This window comes from Lepus europaeus, chromosome 7 (genome assembly GCF_033115175.1).
Source record: "Lepus europaeus isolate LE1 chromosome 7, mLepTim1.pri, whole genome shotgun sequence".
Classification (NCBI taxonomy): Eukaryota; Metazoa; Chordata; class Mammalia; order Lagomorpha; family Leporidae; genus Lepus; species Lepus europaeus.
In genome coordinates, this window is record NC_084833.1 from 55,043,872 (window position 1) to 55,060,197 (window position 16,326).

General features: G+C 40.8%; 1 protein-coding gene across 4 annotated transcripts in view; it reads left to right on the plus strand.

The window, feature by feature from the left end:
- Positions 1-16,326, plus strand: part of SBF2 (SET binding factor 2) — a 544,097-nt gene that overhangs the window by 209,848 nt on the left and 317,923 nt on the right. For all 4 annotated transcript variants that reach the window (XM_062196513.1, XM_062196514.1, XM_062196516.1 and 1 more), the window contains one exon: positions 14,545-14,682. In XM_062196513.1, coding sequence (XP_062052497.1) covers positions 14,545-14,682 — 138 coding nt within the window. The remainder of the gene's footprint in view (positions 1-14,544; positions 14,683-16,326) is intronic.

The following is a 16,326-nucleotide window of genomic DNA, read 5'->3' on the forward strand; positions in this document are numbered from 1 at the left end:
ACTTTTATCATATTCTATCTTCAAGTTATACTATACCACATTCCCACCCTCCCTCCCTCCCTCTCTCCTTCCTTCCTTCCTTACCTTCCTTCCTTCCTTACCTTCCTTCCTTCCTTCCTTCCTTCCTTCTCCTTCCTTTTCCTTCCTTCCTTCCTTCCTTCCTTCCTTCCTTCCTTCCTTCCTTCCTTCTCCTTCCTTCCTCCCTCCCTCCCTCTTTCTCTCTCTCTCTCTCTTTTTTCTTTTTTTTTTTAGATTTAAAAAGATTTGTTAGAGTCGAAGACCTCCAGCCAGAGGGGGGCTTCCAAGAGAGAAAAAAACCTAAAGGACCCATGGCACTGGGGTTTTTAAGTACAATTTCAAAGAAAAAAAACTTGACAGATTGTCATTCAGTTAGCAGGTGGGGACAAAACCAGGAAAAGACCTGATTCTCAATCCTTTATTCTAAGGGCCTTGCTCATGATATAACACCATCCATAGGAGTGGGATAGGTAACTTGTTTTCACAATAAACTGTACCACATTGTCTTTACTTTATGAACCATAATATAGTAGTACTCTTCCATCTCTCCCTCATGACTTTTGTGCTATTGTTGACATACATTATAGATTTTTTAAAATAAGTCATGATTTACTTATTTTATTTATTTGAAAGGAGGGGAATGTCATCCATCTATTACTCTCCAAATACCTATACTGCTGAGGAGGGCAAGACCAAAGCCAGGAACCAGGAACTTAATCTGGGTCTCCCTCATGGGTGTCGGGACCCAAGTATTTGAGCCATCACCAGTTTCTTCCCAGATGAAACTTGGAGCAGAACTGGGATGTAAACCTAGGCACTCCGATATAGGATGCAGATGTGCTAAGCAACATCTTAACTACTATACCAAATGCCTGCCCCTGTGTTTCTGTTTCATATATACTATAAACCTCATGCTGCAGTGTTATTATGCTTATTTATCTGGTCAATCCTCTTCAAAAGAAATTTAAATAATAAAAAAATCTCATGCACTAACTAATGCAGCTACTATTTCTGGTGTTCTTCATTATTTTGTGTAGATCGATATTTATGTCTAATTACTTTTGCACATTATTTTTTTTAAGATTTATTTATTTATTTGAAAGTCAGAGTTACACAGAGAGAGAAGGAGAGACAGAGACAGAGAGAGAGAGAACGAGGTCTTTCATCCACTGGTTCATTCTCCAGTTGGCCGCAGTGGCTGGAGCTGTGCTGATCTAAAGCCTGGAGCCTGCAGTTTCTTCCAGGTCTCTTACGTGGGTGCAGGGGCTCAAGGACTTGGGCCATCTTCTGCTGCTTTCCCAGGCCATTGCAGAGAGCTGGATTGGAAGTGGAGCAGCCAGGACTCAAACCAGCACCCATATAAGATGCTGGCATTGTAGGCAACGGCTTTACCCACTGTGGCACAGCGCCAGCCCCATGTTTCTTCAGAACATTTTTGCACCCACCACTTCCCACCAAATTCCTTTTAATCGTGTATTCGGCTCCTTGAGGTTGTCCGAGAGCTCATTGGTGGTCTTTTCCTTATGTTTTCCAGGAATTTGTGGTTTTTATGGATTGAGTAGGACTTGGCTCCCCAAACTGATGCAGACGTTAACAGTAATTGCTAATGGCTTATGATAATGATTGATGGATTAGGGTAAAGGCTTGATTTAATTATGGTAGCCAGGAGGTGGGAGTGATGGGAGGCCTTTAAGTCATTGGGGCTTGCCCATGGAAGGTAGTTCTCACAAGTGGGTTGGTTATTGTAGTGGAATGTGACCTAGTTTTCTCTCTGCTTCTTGACTCAACAAGTAACCTCTGCAACAGCACACGAATGGGGTCGCCCAGTCTTGGACTGCGAACCTACAAAGTGTAAGCCAAAATAAACCTTTTCCTTCCCCAGAAGCTCCTCTCAGATAGTTTAGTTAAAGTAATGAAAAACTAATACAGTATAGTGGCATAAACCAGTTTTTGGGCTTTCAACTTGTTATTTTCTTTTTCCATATATTTGTTATTTTTACTACGGTAATTTTGGCAGGTTTTCAGGGGATCTTGGCATTAAACACACTGGTTTCAGCTGCCATCGTATGCAGAAGTCAGTAATAACATTTCTTTTGTGCTTGTCATTGTGAAATGGTTTTAAATTTGAAATTGGTTTGCAGTTTTTTTTTTCTTTTTTTCAAAGCTGAAATGTTGCGGGCATTTGACATAGCTGTTGCATGGTTACTGCATGGGATGCTTGCCTACCATATTGGAGTGTCTGGGTTTGAGTTGTACCTCTGCTCCTTATTTTAGCTTTCTACTAATGTGCATCCAGGGAGGAAATGGGTGTTGGCTCAAATGGTTGAGTCTAGCTACATTGAATACTAAGCTTCTGGTTTCATCTTGGCATAGCTTAGTTGTTATGGGCATGTAAGGAATAAATCAGTAGGGCTGGCACTGTGGCATATCAGGTAAAGCCACTGCCTGCAGCACCAGCATGCCATATGGGTACCAATTCGAGACCTGGCTACGCCACTTCCAATCCAGCTCCCTGCTATGGTCTGGGAAAGCAGTGGAAGATGGTCCAAATCCTCCTCTCTGTAACTCTGCCTTTCAAATAAATAAATAATTAAATCTTTTTAAAAAAATATTTATTTATTTATTTGAAAGAGTTGCACAGAGAGAGAAGGAGAGGGAGAGAAGAGAGAGAGAGAGAGAGAGAGAGAGAGTGAGTTAGTTCTTCCATCTGTTGGTTCACTCCCCAGATGGCTGCAACGGCCGGGGCTATGCCAATATGAAGCCAGGAGCCAGGATTTTCTTCTGGTTCTCCCATGCGGGTGCAGGGTCCCAAGGACTTAGGCCATCTTCTACTGCTTTCCCAGATCATAACAGAGAGCTGGATTGGAAGTGGAGCAGCTGGGACACAAACCAGCGCCCATATAGGATGCCGGCACAGCAGGTGGTGGCTTTACCCACTACACCACAGCACCAGCCCCAATAAATCTTTAAAATTAAAAAAAAAAAAAAAAAAAGATGTAAACCAGTAGATGGGAGAGATTGCTTGCTCTCTCTCACTCGCTCTCTGCCTTTCAAATAAATTAATTTTTTTTTATTTAGTGAATATAAATTTCCAAAGTACAGCTTATGGATTACAAAGGCTCCCCCCACCCACAACTTCCCCCTCACCCGCAACCCTCCCCTTTCCCACTCGCTCTCCCCTTCCATTCCCATCAAGATTCATTTTCAATTCTCTTTATATACAGAAAATCAGTTTAGTATATATAAAGATTTCAACAGTTTGCCCTCACATAGCAACACAAAGTGAAAAAATACTGTTGGATTACTAGTTATAGCATTAAATAACAGTGTACAGCACATTAATGACAGAGATCCTGCATGATATTTTTTTAAAAAGATTGATTACTTTTCAATGTAATTTCCAATTTAACACCAAGTTTTTTTTTTTCCATTTTCAATTATCTTTATATACAAAAGATCGCTTCAGTATATACTAAGTAAAGATTTCATCAGTTTGCACCCACACATAACCACAAAGTGTAAGAATACTGTTTCAGTACTAGCTATATCATTACTTCACCTTCGACAACCTATTAAGGACAGATCCCACATGGGACGTAAGTACACAGTGACTCCTGATGTTGATTTAACATTAAGCCAAGACAGGGTGGGGGAAAAAAAAAAAAAGATGAAGAAGAAGAAGAAGACCTAAATGAAGGATCTCAGCGAGTGTGATCCCAGTGGAAAGAACGGGGCCATCAAAGTAGGAGGTACCTTTCTCTGAAGGGAGGAGAGAACTTCCACTTTGACCATGGCCTTGTTGGAATAGGATCGAAGTCAGCGAACCTTAAAGGCTTCCATAGCCTCGGCAACTCATGGCTAGAGCCTAGGGAGATTACTGACGCCATAAACAAATAAATTAATTTTTAAAAAATTTTGAAGAACTTATTCCAATAATTTCATTTTTATGTTTGGAGTTTGCTTCTTGAAAATTTTATGTTTATAACGTATATGGGGGCAGGCGTTTAGCCTTGCAGTTACTGTGTCAGTTGAGACTTGGCCCACTTTGAGTATCTGGGTTCAGTGTCTGACTCTGGCTTCCAGCTCCAGCTTCCTGCCAGCGCAGACTCTGGGAAGCAGTGATGATGCTAAACTCAGTGTGTTCCCAGTGCCCACAGGAGAGCCTGGGCCTGGATGTGTTCCTGCAGCCCAGCTTTGGCTTCAGCTAGGGGTATGTGTGCTCATTTGAAAAGTGAACCAACAGATTGCAGGGGTGGGGGTGGGAGTTGTTTGTGTGTGTGTGTCTCTCTATTTCTGTCTCTCAAATTAAAAATAAAAAAACCAACCACATCAAAAAAAAAAAAAAAAAGAGAGAGAGAGAGAGAAAGGAAAAATATCTCCTTATATGTAGACTAATATACCAGAATATTAAAAACTTAGGAGGAGGGCCGGCACTGTGGCTCTGCTGGTTAATGCCCTGGCCTGAAGTGCCAGCATCCCATATGGGCGCCGGTTCAAGACCCGGCTGCTCCACTTCCGACCCAGCTCTCTGCTATGGCTTGGGAAAGCAGTTGAAGATAGCCCAAGTCCTTGGGCCCCTGCACCCACGTGGGAGACCCAGAAGAAGCTCCTGGCTCCTGGCTTCAGATTGGTGCAGCTCCAGCCATTGCGGCCAATTGGGGAGTGAACCATCAGATGGAAGACCTCTCTCTCTGTCTGCCTCTCCTCTCTCTGTGTAACTCTGACTTTCAAATAATAAATAAAATAAATCTTAAAAAAAAAGAAAAACTTAGGAGGTTAGGTGGGCTCATCTTATGTTTTTGAGAACGTGTTAAACAAAAAAAAAAAAAAAAAAAAAGGTCTCTTTTCCGATTGCTTTTTGATGATATCAAAGGAAGCTACTGATTTTTATATATTCTGAACCTGTCTTCCTAACCAAGGTAAACCCTTATTAATTTAAACAGTTTTTGTCAATTTGCTTGGGTTAACTAGGCAATTATATTAAAACACACATAATATAAGTTGTATTATACTGATGATGAAGACAATGTAACGATGGATAGTTTAATGAAATATCTTACTGTGAATTTTTACCAAAAGCCATGTAGGTAGGCTATCTAAATTAAGCTGCATTTAAAAAAAGATTTATTTATTTGAAATGCATAGCGATAGGGAGAAAAAGGAAAGACAGAGGGGGAAATCTTATATCTGTTGGTTCATTCCTTAAAGGAATGTGTTATGTTCATTAATAATGTCACCCCAAATACGTATGTTTTCTCAATGATGTGAAGAAAGGAGGGAAAAAATAGGTCTATTAGTTATGATGGTCATTTCTAAGCATTTTAGGTTTTTGCACCTGTGATAGCATTTTTTTCCTGTTTTCCCAAAAAGACACTGGGGAGAACAAAATCCAGATTTTATCCTGTTTGTCTAATGCTTATCATTCTGCTTACTGTCTTTTAGTGACTACTCTGTTTCCAGCTGTCTAAACATTCTGTCACATTCCTGTCAGAAATGTGACTCAAGCCCAGGTTCAAGAATTACAGCATCCACTCCCTCCCTCATTGTTTATTACTTCCTCAACACACTTTTAGTTAAGAATTAAAGTAATTCAACCAGCTAGCACTATGCTTTTCAAATCTAAATGCGATGTGGAGTACTTTTCATTAAATAGTGGAATCCCATCCTGAAACCAAGTTTCTGTTGCTGTTTTAATTTATGATACAGTGAATCTGAAACATAGACTCTTTCAACCATTGTAAAAAAAAAAACAAAACAACTTTGTATGCTAAATTTTGCAAAGTATTAAGTTGTTTATTTTCTGAACATTTGTAAGGTCATATACAAGGATAGTTGAAAAAGTTTGTGGAAATGGAATTAAAATATACAAATTTTGATAAAAACATTTTAAAATCCATGCATAATTTACTCATAACATGCATTTTGTATCAACTTTTTAAAACTTCCTGTATCTTATTTGTGAATGTAGAATTCAAAATTTCTTATAAAGTATGATCCTAATGATATTTTAAGTGTATAATATAAAGTAATTGATTTTTATTTTATTTTATTTTATTTTATTTTTGACAGGCAGAGTAGACAGTGAGAGATAGACAGAGAGTAAGGTCTTCCTTTACTGTTGGTTCACCCTCCAATGGCCGCCGCGGCCGCCGCGCTGCAGCCGGTGCACTGCACTGATCCAAAGCCAGGAGCCAGATGCTTCCCCTGGTCTCCCATGGGGTACAGGGCCCAAGCACTTGGGCCATCCTCCATTGCACTCCTGGGCCACAGCAGAGAGCTGGCCTGGAAGAGGGGCAACCAGGACAGAATCCAGCGCCCCGACCTTGACTAGAACCCGGTGTGCCTACACCGCAGGTGGAGGATTAGCCCAGTGAGCTGTGGCGCCAAAGTAATTGATTTTTATTTATTATTTATTTTTTAACTTTTATTTAGTAAATATAAATTTCCAAAGTACAGTTTATGGATTACAGTGGCTTTCCCCCCCATAATTTCCCTCCCACTTGCGCTCCTCCCATCTCCTGCTCCCTCTCCCATTCCATTCACATCAAGATTCATTTTCAATTATCTTTATATACAGAAGATCGATTTAGTATATATTAGGTAAAGATTGCATCAGTTTGCACCCACACAGAAACACAAAGTGTAAAATATTGTTTCAGTACTAGTTATAGCATTATTTCACATTGGACAACACATTAAGGACAGATCCCACATGAGATGTAAGTACACAGTGACTCCTGTTGTTGACTTAACAATTTGACACTCTTGTTTATGGCGTCAGTAATCTCCCTAGACTCTAGTCATGAGTTGCCAAGGCTATGGAAGCCTTTAGAGTTTGCCGACTTCGATCTTATTCCGACAGGGTCGTAGTCAAAGTGGAAGTTCTCTCCTCCCTTCAGAGAAAGGTACCTCCTTCTTTGATGGCCCCGTTCTTTCCACTAGGATCTCACTTGCAGAGACTTTTCATTTAGGTCTTTTTTTTTTTTGCCAGAGTGTCTTGGCTTTCCATGCCTAAAATACTCTCATGGGCTCTTCAGCCAGATCCGAATGCCTTAAGGGCTGATTCTGAGGCCAGAGTGCTGCTTAGGACATCTGCCATTCTATGAGTCTGCTGTGTATCCTGTTTCCCATGTTGGATCATTCTCTCCCTTTTTGATTCTCTCAGTTAGTATTAGCAGACACTAGTCTTGTTTGTGTGATCCCTTTGACTCTTAGACCTATGAGAGTCATCAATTGTGAACTGAAATTGATCACTTGGACTAGTGAGATGGTATTGGTACGTTTATTTACTTGGAAGTCAGAGTTACACAGAGTGAGAAGGAGAGTCAGAAAGAGAGAGGTCTTCCATCCGTTAGTTTACTCCCCAGTTGCCTGCAACAGTGGGATCTGTACTGATCCGGAGCCAGGAGCTTCTTCTGGGTCTCTCACATGGGTGCAGGCCTCCAAGCACTTGGGCCATCTTCTACTGCTTTCCCAGGCCATAGCAGAGAGCTAGATTGAAAGTGGAGCAGCCGGGACTCGAACTGGCACCCGTATGCGATGCTGGCACTGCAGGCGGCGACTTTACCTGCTATGCCACAGCACCAGCCCCTTATACTGATTTTCTATCTGTATATCCTCTTTAGTAAGGTATAAGATTTATTACCTCCTTTTAGACAGGTTGTTCGTTTTGATGCTTTTTTTTTTTTTTAGAGATTTTATTTATTTATTTGAGAGGTAGAGTTACAGAGATGGGGAGAGACAGGGGGAAAGGTCTTCCATCTGCCGTTTACCCCCCTAAATGGGCACAACAGCTGGAGCTGGGCTGATACAAAGCCAGGAGCTTTCTTCAGGTCTCACACACGGGAGCAAAAGCCCAAGCACTTGGGCCATCCTTCACTGCCTTCCCAGGCCATAACCAGAGAGCTGTATGGGAAGAAGAGCAGCTGGGTCACGAACTGGTGCCCCATATGGCAAGCCTGCACCATGGGCAGAGGCTTAGCCTGCTGTACCACAGCACTGGCCCCTTTTGACGTGTTTCTAGCAGTTCTTTGTGTCACTCTTCTTTGTCAGATGTATCTTTCAAAGATTTTTTTTTCTGGTCTGTGGCATGTCTTTCTGTTTTCTTGACAATGTCTTTCATAGAATAGAAGTTTGTAATTTTAATCAAGTTCAGTTTCTGACTGACTTCTTTCATGGATCATGCCTTTGGTGTTATGTTTAAAAAGTCATTCCCAAACCCAGGGTCATCTAGGTTTTCTCATATTTTATTTTTAAGGAATTTTATAGTTTTGCAACTTACATTTAAGAACATTATCTATTTTGAGTCCATTTTTGTGAAGAATATAAAATTTGTGTTTATTTTCTTTAAAAATGCTTATTTATTTGAAAGGCAGAGAGAGAGAGAAATATATTCCATTGGCTGATTCACTTCCCAAATTGCTGCGATGGCCAGGGCTGGGCCAGACTGAAGGCAGGAACCAGGAACTCTGTTCTGGTCTCCCATGTGAGTGGCAGGGTCCGACTACTTGGGCCATCTTCCACTGTCTTTCAAGCACATTAGATGGAAAGTTGCATGGGAAACAGAGTAGCTGGGACTACAACTGGCACTCTGAAATTAGATTCTGGTGTTGCAAGCAATGGCTTAATCTGCTACGCTGGGATGTCTGCCCTAAACACACACATATTTTAACATATGTATGTTCAGTTTTTTTAAGATTTGCAAATGACCACAATGCCTAGGGCTGGGCCATGCTGAAGCCAGGAGCCAGGAGCTTCTTCCTGGTCTCTCATATATAGGTGCAGGGGCCCAAGGACTTGAGTCATCTTCCCCTGCTTTCCCAAGTACATTAGCAGGGGAGCTGGATTGAAAATGAAGCAGGCGGAGCCGGCGCCGCGGCTCAATAGGCTAATTCTCCGCCTGCAGCGCCAGCACACCGGGTTCTAGTCCCGGTCGGGGTGCCAGGTTCTGTCCTGGTTGCCCCTCTTCCAGTCCAGGTCTCTGCTATGGCCCGGGAGTGCAGTGGAGGATGGCCCAAGTGCTTGGGCCCTGCACCTGCATGGGAGACCAGGAGAAGCACCTGGGACCTGGCTTCAGATCAGCTCGGTGCACTGGCCACAGGGGCCATTGGAGGGTGAACCAACAGTAAAGGAAGACCTTTCTGTCTCTCTTTCTCACTGTCCACTCTGCCTGTCAAAAAAAAAAAAAAAAAAAAGAAGCAGCAGCAGCCGGGACTCTAACTGGCACCCATATGGGATGCTGGCATCACAGGCAGTAGCCTTACCTGCTACACCACAATGCTGACCCTTTGCTGACCCTTTTCTTTGCTCTTTTGTCAGTGATCCATTGACTGTGTTTATGTGGTGTCTTTTTGGGCTATCTTTTCTGTTCCATTCATTTATTTACCTATTCTTTCACCAATACCACATTGTGGTGGTGTCAGTCTTCCAGCTTTGCTCTCCTTCAATATTGTATTGGTGAGCCCAGTTCTTTTGCCGTTCCTTATAAACCTTATAATCAGAGAACTGGATGGAAAGAGGAGCAGCCGGGACACAGACCAGTTCCCATGGAATGCCAGTGCCGCAGGTGAGGCTTAGCCTACTACATCATAGCACCAGCCCCTCCGTAACACCGGCCCCTTGAAGTACCCTCGTATTAGTTCCAGAAGAGTTGTTATTATTTTATTATTGTTGTTGTCTTTTCTTTGATTTTTTTTTTTTTTTGGTACACAGTTATATCTTCTGTGAATAAAAAGTCTGATTTCTGTCTTACCAATATATGTGACATTTTTCCTTTTTTATTAGTTGGGGACTCCTAGTACTGTGTTGAGAAGTATTGGTAAAAAGAGGATATGCTGGGGCAGGCACTGGCATAGTAGGCTATGCCTCTGCCTGTGGTGTTGGCAGCACATATGGTCACAGGTTCGTGTCCTGGCTGTTCCTCATCCGTTCCAATACTCTACTATGGCCTGGGAAAGCAGTAGAAGATGGCCCAGTGCCTGGGCCCTTGCACCTGCATCAGAGACCCGGAGGAGGCTTCTGGCTTTAGATCAGCACAGCTCCAACTAATGCAGCCATTTGGGGAGTGAACCAGAGTATGGAAGACCTTTCTGACTGTCTCTCCCTCTCTGTCTTTAACTCTACCTTTCAAATAAATTAATTAAATATTTAAGAAAAAGAGGACATGCTTACATTATCAATGATCTGAGTGAGAAAACTTTGAGTTTCTCATCATTAAGTATGATATTAGCTAGTTGCCCTCTATTTCTAACTTCCTGATATGTATTGTTTTTAATGATTTGTTTGTTTATTCAAAAGTCAGAGTTACACAGATAGAGGAAGAGAGAGCACTAGATATGTCTTCCATCTGCTGGTTCACTCTCCAACTGGTCACAAATGTTGGGGTTTTGCCAGGCCAAAGCCAGGAGTCAGGAGCTTCCTCTGGGTCTTCCAAGTGGGTGTAGGGGTCTAAGCACTTGGGCTATCCTCTCTGCTTTCCCAGGCACATTAACAAGGAGCTGGATCGGAAGTGAACAGCCAGATCTTGAACAGGCGCCCATATAGGACATTGGTGTCACAGGCAGCAGCTTTACTCACTACACTACAATGTAGGCCCCTCCTGAGATGGGAGTTTTGTTCACTCATGTTTTGTCCCACAAAGTGATATTTGTTGAATTTAAATTTTTGTTACTGTAAATTCAGAGTAAACCCATTTCAGTGTACATTCAGCATGCCATGTAGTTAACTCATGGCAACTCCCACACCAAAACAATAGTATATTTTTGTAAATTTTGGCTCATTGTTACTCCTAGTTTAGTTTTTATCAGCTGTCAAGTGTACAGATAAAGAGAAATTTTAGATAGGGCCTGTACCTGAAAAATAAGTTTCCTGAACTCCATGTACACATGTCAAAATAGCTGGCTCCCAAGTCCAGCACTGCCAGTAATCATGTGCAGCATATTAAATCTACACTGACTATCTTATTAGTTCTACATAAATCAGGTAAAGCCATGTGTTACCAGTAACATCCTGTGCACTTCAGCTGAACGTGATACAGTAGTCACTGTTAAGCTTTACATCATCATTTTAGGTTGAACAGTCAGGTAAATCCCCACAGTGTATACAGCATTTACAAAAGGTTGTTTCCCATGTTGTTCAGTCCAACAGTAAACTTACTGACTTATGCAGCTTTACTGAAGAAAAATCAAATACTGGTAGAAAGCACAAATCCGTTGATAACTTGCATCGTTTATTTAGTGCTATATTTAAAATTTCATTGGAGATTGACTAAAAGCTCTATACTGTCTTACAGCTTACACCGCATCTTCTTTTTTGCTGAAGGTATAAATTCAGTACCAGCTCTCCAGTCCTAAGATTATGACATTATGTAACCTTCAATAAAAGACATAAACAGTAGTGGTTCTGCTGTGGTAATACTGCTTCCTTTGATGTAGCAGCTGAGCGTCCGTCCTCCTTCTCTTCAGATGACTTCTGAGTGTGAGGAATGGTCCTAATCTCACAACCAAGTTAGGGTGAAGACACTGGCCACAGAATACATGTGTTACTTTTTTTTTTTTTTTTTTAATTCTGGATCCTGGGAAATTTTTACTTTGTAACTATTTTACAGTTTCTAAAAGCAGTTATTATCCAAAAATGGAAGAACTTAAGTCTTCTCAGATGATTATGTGGATGAATGGAAGGAAGAAATTAAAAAATAAAATTTAAGATGATGAGGTCTGATAAGAGAGCAGCTAGATAAATCAAAATAGGATCAACAGTTTAAAATCTATTTCAACTGGGGTCAGTACTGTGGCTCAATGGGTTAAAGCCCTATCCTGAAGTGCTGGCATCTCATATGGGCACCGGTTCTAGTCCTGGCTGCTCCTCTTCTGATCCAGCTCTCTGCTATGGCCTGGGAAAGCAGTAGAAGATGGCCCAAGTCCTTGGGCCCCTACACCCATGTAGGAGACCTGGAAGAAGCTCCCGGCTCCTGGCTTCGGATCGGCTCAGCTCTGGCCGTTGCAGCCATTTGGGGAATGAACCGGCAGATGGAAGACCTCTCTCTCTCTGTTTCTCCCTCTCTCTGTAACTCTGTCTTTCAAATAAATAAAAATAAATCTTTAAAAAAATCTATTTCAACTGTAATGGGTTATTCTGACTTTAAGGTAGTATCCTATGGCATTCTTTTGGTTCCAGTGATAAGCTACTTTGTTGTAATTTTCTTTATTTTATAGATATATGAAATCTCTAACACTAGGGAGTCATCTAGATTGGAATCAGACAGCAGTGAGCAAACAGATGAAAGAACTTCAGAAACATTTGTTCAAGCAGGAGACCACTAATCTTTTTATTTTTATTTTTTTTAATTTTTTTATTTTTGACAGGCAGAGTGGACAGTGAGAGAGAGAGACAGAGAGAAAGGTCTTCCTTTTGCCGTTGGTTCACCCTCCAATGGCTGCCGCGGCCAGCGTGCTGCGGCCGGCGCACAATGCTGATCTGAAGCCAGGAGCCAGGTGCTTCTCCTGGTCTCCCATGGGGTGCAGGGCCCAAGCATTTCGGCCATCCTCCACTGCACTCCCGGACCATAGCAGAAAGCTGGCCTGAAAGAGGGGCAACCGGGACAGAATCCGGCACCCCAACCGGGACTAGAACCCAGTGTGCTGGCACTGCAAGGCGGAGGATTAGCCTATTGAGCCGCAGCGCCGGCTACCACTAATCTTAATATATCAAACAAATGCCGCTATTGTTGTTGGTATTTCCATGATAAATTGTTGTAAATGCAACCCTGGGTGGTTTGAAGGGATAATCTAATATACCATCTTAATATTAATGAACTGTCATCAGGTCCCACATAGTGGTTTGCCAGTCAAACATAGTATCCCTAAGTGGACCTATAGTATATTGTGCTGGAGGGCCACAGGCCATAGCACTAAATTCCTTGTTAATGTGTTTCATGACTATGGTCTGTGCTTTTCATCTGTCTCCTCACTGTTCAGGACTATCTGGGCAATAGGGAAGGATTATTTCTTTTATCTTACACAAACACAAAAGGATAGAGGCAAGGGTTTCCGTTAAGCTGTGGCCTCTGCCTCTTTCCTAGCCCTTGGGGCTCTTGCTTAGAGTTTTGATCGTGAGTGGGTGTTGTGTTCTATCAAATGCTTTTCCTGCATCTAATGATGTGATCGTGTAACTGTTCTTTAGCCTATGAAAGTGATGGATGGCTGTAATTGATTTTTGAATGCTGAACTAGCTTTGTATGCCTAGTGTAAGTTCCATTTTGTTGGGATGTTCTTTTTGTTTAATATTGAAATTAATATTCTAATATTATTGAAGATTTTTGCTTTTATGTTCATGCGCAATATTGATCTTTAGTTTTCTTTTCTTGTAATGTCTTTGTCTGGTTTTGGTATTGAAGTGTTTCTGACCTTCTGAATGAGTTAGAAAGTCTTTCTTGTATCTTCTGAAAAAGAATTGTAGAGAATTAATATAATTTCTTCCTTAAATGTTTGATAGAATCCATCAGTGCATCTGAGCCTAGTACTTTCTGTTTTATTAATTCAGATATTACAATAATATGAGTCTATTCAGGATGTCTGTATTTTATATGAGTTTTGGCTGGTTGTGTCTTTTAACAAATCCATTTTCATCTAGGTTATCAAAGAATCAGATTTTGGCTTCATTATTTTCTTGGTTGATTTCCTGTTTTTAGTGTCATTAATTTCTGTCCAAAATTTAATTATTTCTTTTCTTCGGTTTACTTTGGATGTAATTTGTTCTTCCATTTCTAGTTTCCTAAAGTAAAAGCTGAGACTACTGATTTTAGATCTTTCTTCTGTCTAATATATACAGTCAGTGTTATAAATTTCCTAGTAAGCAATGCTTGCACTAGATTCCAAACATTTTTATTAAGCTGTGTTTTCATTTTCATTTGGTTGAAAATATGTTTTGAATTTCTCTTGAGATTTCATATTTGACCCTTGTGTTCTTTAAAATTGTGTTGTTTAAATTCCAAGTGTTTTGGGATTTTCTACCTTCCTCTCTATTACTGATTTCTAGTTTCTTTGTGACTTGAGAGCAGTATGATATCTATTTTTCTAAATTTGTTAAAGTGTGTTTTATAGCCCAGAGTTTAATCATCTTGGTGAATAAGATATATCTTTAATTGTACTGGATTGCAGACTCTCTAGATTATGAGGCAGTTGTTATATTTTTCTCTTTTCTACCAGGTAATTTTCACTTTACCTGCAATTGACTTTATTTCATGATTTGTACTGATGATTGGGAGAAGTCTTTCATTTTGTTGCTGTGTTCCTACACGTGCCAACCTAGGTTTCAGAGATGATGTCTCAGAATGGCACTTATATCTTCATAAGACATATCCTACATTATGAATCTGTGCATGAATTTTTTTATGTTGGTTAATATGACATGCCACATCCTGTAGTAATCTTATTAAATGGGTGAATATGTAACATTTCTCATAGATTAATGTTTGGTATATTTTCATTATACTTTTTAATGAGTGACAACTTTATTTCTCTCATGTAGTTTTGTCAGCCTGGTGGATGGCAGCTGTCCAGAGAGAGGAAGCAGCCAACATTCTTCGTGGTGGTCCTGACAGATATTGACTCAGATCGACATTACTGCTCATGCCTAACTTTCTATGAGGCAGAGATCAATCTCCAGGTACAAAAAACTTTTCTTTCAAAAGTACAATCACAAGGTCAATATTTAGGAATATTTTAATGTCGTGTTTATTTTTGTTGAAACTTCAAGTTTTAACTTTATAGGCTACTTTAAAAATCATGAACTACTTCTTATGTTTCTGTTTAACGTTTGAAGGAGAGCAACAAGGTAAAACTAATTTCCAGGTTTAAGTGTCTTTTAAAATATTGATCATAATGTGAATGTTTGTAAGAATATGTTCTCCATGAATTGGTTTATTAATAAAATGGTTTCCTCTGTTGGTAAACCTGTGATTTTCCAGCCAGTCCTCCCAGGTGTTGGTTGTTCAACAAACTTAAAACACTTAATCAGAATATCTAAATCATGTATCACAATGCTTGATATATCATTTAAGTGCCTAAGTAAATGTTAACTTATTCTTAATAGTGGTGGTGTTATCAATATGATCAGGCCATAATTCATAGGTTAGAAGTATAAACATTTAAAATGCTCTTTTAGAGTATTGGTTGAGGTTCTTAGTTTCTGACAACTGGGTCTACTTTCTCTAATTAAAGCAGAAAGGATTCATGACAATATCAGCAGTTTAGGGAATTTCAGGGATGGGGGATGGGCAGGAAACCTATTCTAGGTACTAGGACGAACCCATCTTGGGCCTATTCTCATAGAAACCACAGACTATACCTTTTACCACTTGTCAGTATGTGCTGGTTATCAGACAGTGTGACCTTTATCTTAGGCATCTGGAATACTCAACCTGTGTGTACATTGTCTCACGGTGCCAATTCATGCTTATAAGTTTATTTTTTCTTTTATTTTTTTGCCAGGCAGAGTTAGACAGTGTGAGAGAGACTTATAGACAGTGAGAGAGAGAGAAAGAGAGAAAAGTTCCTTCCATTGGTTCACTCCCCAAATGGCCACTACTGCTGGTGCTGTGCTGATCTGAAGCCGGGTACTTCCTCCTGGTCTCCCAATGCGGGTGCAGGGACCCAAGCACTTGGGCCATCCTCCTCTGCCCTCCCAGGCCATAGCAGAGAGCTGTGAAGAGGAGCAACCGGGACTGGTACCCGGCACCCCAACCGGGACTAGAACCCAGGGTGCCGGCGCCGCAGGTGGAGGATTAGCCAAGTGAGCCATGCGCCGGTGCTTGTAAGTTTCTTATGAGTTGTTTCTGGGTGCAGAAATCTGATTTTTCAATACAAGAAGACCCAAATCATATTTCATGATGAAGACTCACATTATCCTAGTTCATTAAACCAGCTTACTTGTTAGTTCATTAATTTACCATGAAATATTAAAAGATTACATAAAATGTGCATTATCAACATCACCTGCAGTCTCTCCTCTTTGAGAGATCTTTGTGAGAATTCATACTAAAATCTGAAGGTTAGCACTAGTGTTTGGAACTGTGGTTAAGCTGCCAGTTGGGATGATCACCTCTGGCTCTGACTTCAACTTTCCAGCTAATAGCTGTGATGGCTCAAATAATTTGGTTCCTGCCACCCACATGGGAAACGTGGATTGAATTCCTGGCTCCTGGCTTCAGCCTGCCTGAGTCCCAGCCATTGCAGGCATGTGTGAGTAAACCAGTAGGCAAGAACTCTCTGTGTCTCTTTTTCTCTGCCTCTCAAAAAAACAAAACAAATA